The following is a 4540-nucleotide window of genomic DNA, read 5'->3' as shown; positions in this document are numbered from 1 at the left end:
GCTCTGAATCCAGCCCAGTACAGCTCTATTATGTGTTTCTTTACTCTGGTCTTTACTTCTTTTGTGAATTTAACAGGTCTGCCACGTGCCTCAAACCTTTCTAGCTCGACACTTAAAGAACGAGACTTATTTTCCTATTTCAGTATCTACAGACTTCAGACATCATTTTTGATGTTTAATTATGTCTAATTTTTAAGATTTCTTAAAAAAAAAAAATAATCTGTTATTATACATCTTGATTTTAAAATTTTATCAACTAAATTGCTTAAGGACTAAAGGAGCATGTCTCACTTTATGGAAGAGCTTCAGTCCAAAGTGTGAATTGCTCAGGACAAGCACTGTTGGCTAGTATGAACTTTTAATAGTAATCCACATTGCTGATGTTTAGGATCCTTCCTCTCCACGGGGGAGCCCAGCACACTCTCCAAGGGAGAATGGCTTGGACAAGACTCGACTGCTGAAGAAAGATGCGCCAATTAGCCCAGCGTCTATTGCATCCTCCAGCAGTACTCCTTCCTCTAAATCCAAAGAACTTAGCCTTGTAAGTGCTTCTGAATTCACCTGACCTGAGTTAATACACAGTTGCTTACCAGGCTTCTAGCTGGATACAATTTGAATTTGTACAACTCTCAGTAAAGCATTATGAAGCATTAGTTTAAAATTTATTATTATTTTTTTTTAAGTAATTTTATAAAACAGACGGGAGGAAGTCTGCAGCCTTTTGGAGGGATAGGAAAAGGTTGTTTTCATTGGTGGTGTGGGTAGATGATAGATGTGCTGTGTTGAAAGATGTTTTTCTCCTCCCCGATGTGAAAAACTGTCATTCTTAGAATAAATAAGAGTACACAGGGGTTCCTTGATCTGTTTGCCTGTACCTGTGGTTTATAGTAAACTCAGTTTTGCTTGGATGTGATTTGGTTGTTAGCTTTGTTTGAATTACCAGGCCATATACAACAACAATAATTTTTATTTTCTATCTAAAAAGTAATCTGTCATTTACAAGAGCCTTTCTTGACTTATATTGTAAATCACGAGGCAAAAAAAGAGTTGTCAGCTAGTCGGGGATATGCTTTCCTTTCCTGTTTGCGGCCAAAATTAATCACATTTCTGAGCTGCACAGTAACTCCCTTCTGTGTTCTTCATAGGTCAGGGTACGTGATTATTTAAAGAAATAAAATAAATAAAAGAAAGTTTAAAGTGAATGTAGTGCTCAGGAAAGGTGATGGAATGACATGTTCAGGCCCAAGAGTCAGCAATCTGTCTGATAAACAAGCTTGTCACAAGAGCAGCAGTGCACAGTCCCTGACTTAATGTCCATCACTGTCTCTACTTTATGTTACCAGTACCACATCTGTGTGTCAGTTTTTGGTCAGTTGTGCTTTTTTTCTGCTCTTCTTATCTATAAGGCAGTGGCTCCTCAAATAAGCTTGTAATATGAGCAGGTCTGTGACCACTGGACGGATTTAACATGTGTTGCCAATATGATTGTCAAGCCACAGAGATCTTCAGTCATTGACCTCATTCAGTATCACACAGATGCCCTGGGCAATGAAAGCTGTGAAAGCTATAGTTAATTCCTAAACCATTCTGTCTTCTTCAGTGTCTCTGTGGATTTCATTGCCAGTGACTTTTGAAACCCAAACCCAAAAGCTAGATTTCACTGATCAGATGTGCACTTATGTCTTCTACTTGCTTTACAGCAACTAGTCAAAAAAGTAAAACAACTAATGCACTATTTTCCCTTCTTCTTTCTGATGATTAGAATGAGAAATCTACCACTCCTGTATCTAAATCAAATACCCCAACTCCACGGTCTGATGCACCAACTCCAGGCAGCAACTCCACTCCTGGACTGAGGCCTGTGCCAGGCAAACCTCCGGGTGTGGACCCACTAGGTGAGTGTTGATCTGCCTCAGCAGTGTGAAGATGCTTCCATTCATCCCAAAACCTGTTTCCTTTTAGTGTACAGAGGCGTCAGAATTTACTGCTACTTAAACTGGATGCTGAGTTGGCTCTTCAGCACTATAGAACAGCATATATATATGTACCTATAGAGAGATATAGATATGTAGATACATATTTATATACATATGAATATGCTCTGTTATATCAGTATATGTACTGTACTGTTTGAGAAACTCACATTTCTTCTGATGGGTCTGGCATGGATGAGTGACTTCTCTCTTTTTTGCTTCAATAGCTTCAGGTTTAAGGACACCTATGGCAGTGCCATGTCCCTATCCAACTCCATTTGGTATTGTGCCACATGCTGGTATGAATGGAGAACTGACCAGTCCTGGAGCTGCCTATGCTGGTCTGCACAACATTTCCCCTCAGATGAGTGCAGCAGCTGCAGCAGCTGCAGCAGCTGCAGCTTATGGGAGATCTCCCGTGGTAAGTGTTAGCTGCTGTTGAGTAATTCATTTTGAATGTAAGAATTGTGGGGTTAAATCTAGCCTCTGTAATTCAGGAAGTTTACTATGGAGAAAGAGAATTAAACTGTCTTCTTTTGCCTGTCTCCATCTTTAATATACTTTTTTGTTTTGCCTGGGGAAAACTGTAGGTTGGTTTTGATCCACATCATCACATGCGAGTCCCAGGCATCCCTCCCAATCTCACAGGCATCCCAGGAGGAAAACCGTGAGTATCAAGTATTCAACTTTACAAATTATTCATTTGTTAAAGTTGTGTTCCCTTGCTGATTAGAATTGCCCTTAGCTATTGAAAATTATTGTGCATTAGAATAAAAATAGCTGTTTGGCAAAGAAAGGAGAAACTCTATTTAATCTTAAAGTTGTATTTGCAAATTTATTTTGAAGACTAATAGCAACTGGCAACTATTGGGTAAAATAGAGAAGAAGAGACAAATAGAGAAAGGATTTGAACTTCAAGGTGTTACATGCTGAATCTGACTGGTTGGTCTTACATAGAAATACAAATTGGAGTGGGATCTTGGCTTTCCTTCTCCACTGTACTCTGCTTTTCAGTTTAAAAAATGATTTCTTTGTTCACAAAAGCCTTGCAATTACTTGCAAACTTACCAGCTGGTATAAGCAGCAGTGTGCAGAGAAAGAAATGTTTTGTTTGATTGAAAATACTGGAAAGAATTATTGTATCATAATCTTCAAATTCATCCTTGATGGAACTGACCGCAAAAAGTGACCTGCTCTACCATGCATCACTTGTTGTGAGCCTCAGGAAAAGAATTACATAGATATGAAGAGCTCTGTGCTCACATCCCTCTTGAGTTAGAGAGGAGAAAAATAAAGCATTGATGCAAACGATATTGATCTGAGTTTTATGTGACGGTCTCCAGTTCTACTTCCTGTGTGACACCCCTTTTGTACAAACTTACCACTAAATTCATAAACCTTGTCAAACTCTCTTAGTCAGCACACACTAGTTCACCTCACTTGACTTTCTGCCAGCTACTCTGCCCTGATAGATTTTTGTAAGTTTGAAAATTGATGTGCAGCAGATTCCAGATCAGCTGTTTACATTAAGAATTTCTGCAGGATGGAGATTTTCTTCTTACACATGCAGTGGAAACTTAGAAATTTGTAGATGTTCAGATGTTTGCACTGTTCAAGTTCATCTATCGTGAAGCTGGCTTCAGGAAGGGTAACCAGCTATGTTAAGCTATGCTTGTCTGGTCTGAGAAACTTTAATTGTGCAGACCTTCTGCTCACATTTAACATGTGGTGAGGGAATCTGAAGTCAAGTGAGTTCAAGTTTTGTTGCATCTGAAAGGTTTTTGAATGGTCACTGATGTACAGATGACTGTTTTAATTCGCAATTGCATTTAAATGTTTGTCAGCCTTAGAATCTGAATTTGAAATCTGTGATTCCTTTAGTATAATTATTTTTATTTTTAAGTAGAGTATTTTTCACAGCTGTCAGGACTGTTGTTTTGTAATATACTCTTCTTTTTTTTCCTTTAAGATAAAAGTTCTGAAAATCTGTGCTGTTGAATGTTACCTGAAATGGAGCAGTTAGTTGAAATAGATCCCTTAAGTGCAGTATGTCAGGGATCTACCTACAAATAATTCTCTTTCCACTTCAGACATATTTCACAAAGAGGATAGAAAAAATAGGTAATCTGAAAAGAAGAAATAATTATTAAGTGTTTATTGTTATTATTAAGTTACTTAAGTAACATGTCGTGTGAATTTCTCAGTGTTTATGAACAATTAAAAAGCAACAGTTTAATCATAGATGCTGATGGGAATAATGGATGGGATGAGAATAATGTAGTTATTAATTTCTCCAGAATTAAGCTTTATTTCTGTAATTGTTCAAATTTGTTCTCTTTAGACTTCATAAGCCTAGCTAAAATCTCTCTGGAAAATAAAAACATACAGAAAGTCTCGAGCATGGCGCTGTACAAAATGATTGAAACTTTATACAGAAATCAGAGATGATAATGAAGTTCCACTTGTTTTGTTAGAGATTTAGCTTCTTTTTTTTTTTCAGTACTTTACTGCAGCAAACAGGAATTAAGGAAATAATGAGAAAGTTATTTTCAGATTTCTGTAGTGAT

General features: G+C 37.4%; 1 protein-coding gene across 1 annotated transcript in view; it reads left to right on the top strand.

The window, feature by feature from the left end:
- The first annotated feature begins 367 nt into the window (after nucleotides 1-367).
- Nucleotides 368-4540, top strand: part of LOC100544843 (transducin-like enhancer protein 4) — a 10572-nt gene continuing 6399 nt past the window's right edge. The window contains exons 1-4 of the mRNA XM_019613281.2: nucleotides 368-541; nucleotides 1763-1895; nucleotides 2201-2394; nucleotides 2564-2640. Of these exons, the coding sequence (XP_019468826.1) occupies nucleotides 2221-2394; nucleotides 2564-2640 (251 nt within the window). The 5' untranslated portion in view covers nucleotides 368-541; nucleotides 1763-1895; nucleotides 2201-2220. The remainder of the gene's footprint in view (nucleotides 542-1762; nucleotides 1896-2200; nucleotides 2395-2563; nucleotides 2641-4540) is intronic.

This window comes from Meleagris gallopavo, chromosome 2 (assembly GCF_000146605.3).
Source record: "Meleagris gallopavo isolate NT-WF06-2002-E0010 breed Aviagen turkey brand Nicholas breeding stock chromosome 2, Turkey_5.1, whole genome shotgun sequence".
Classification (NCBI taxonomy): Eukaryota; Metazoa; Chordata; class Aves; order Galliformes; family Phasianidae; genus Meleagris; species Meleagris gallopavo.
Note: the sequence above shows the minus strand (reverse complement) of the source record. Positions and strands in the feature narration are given on the sequence as shown.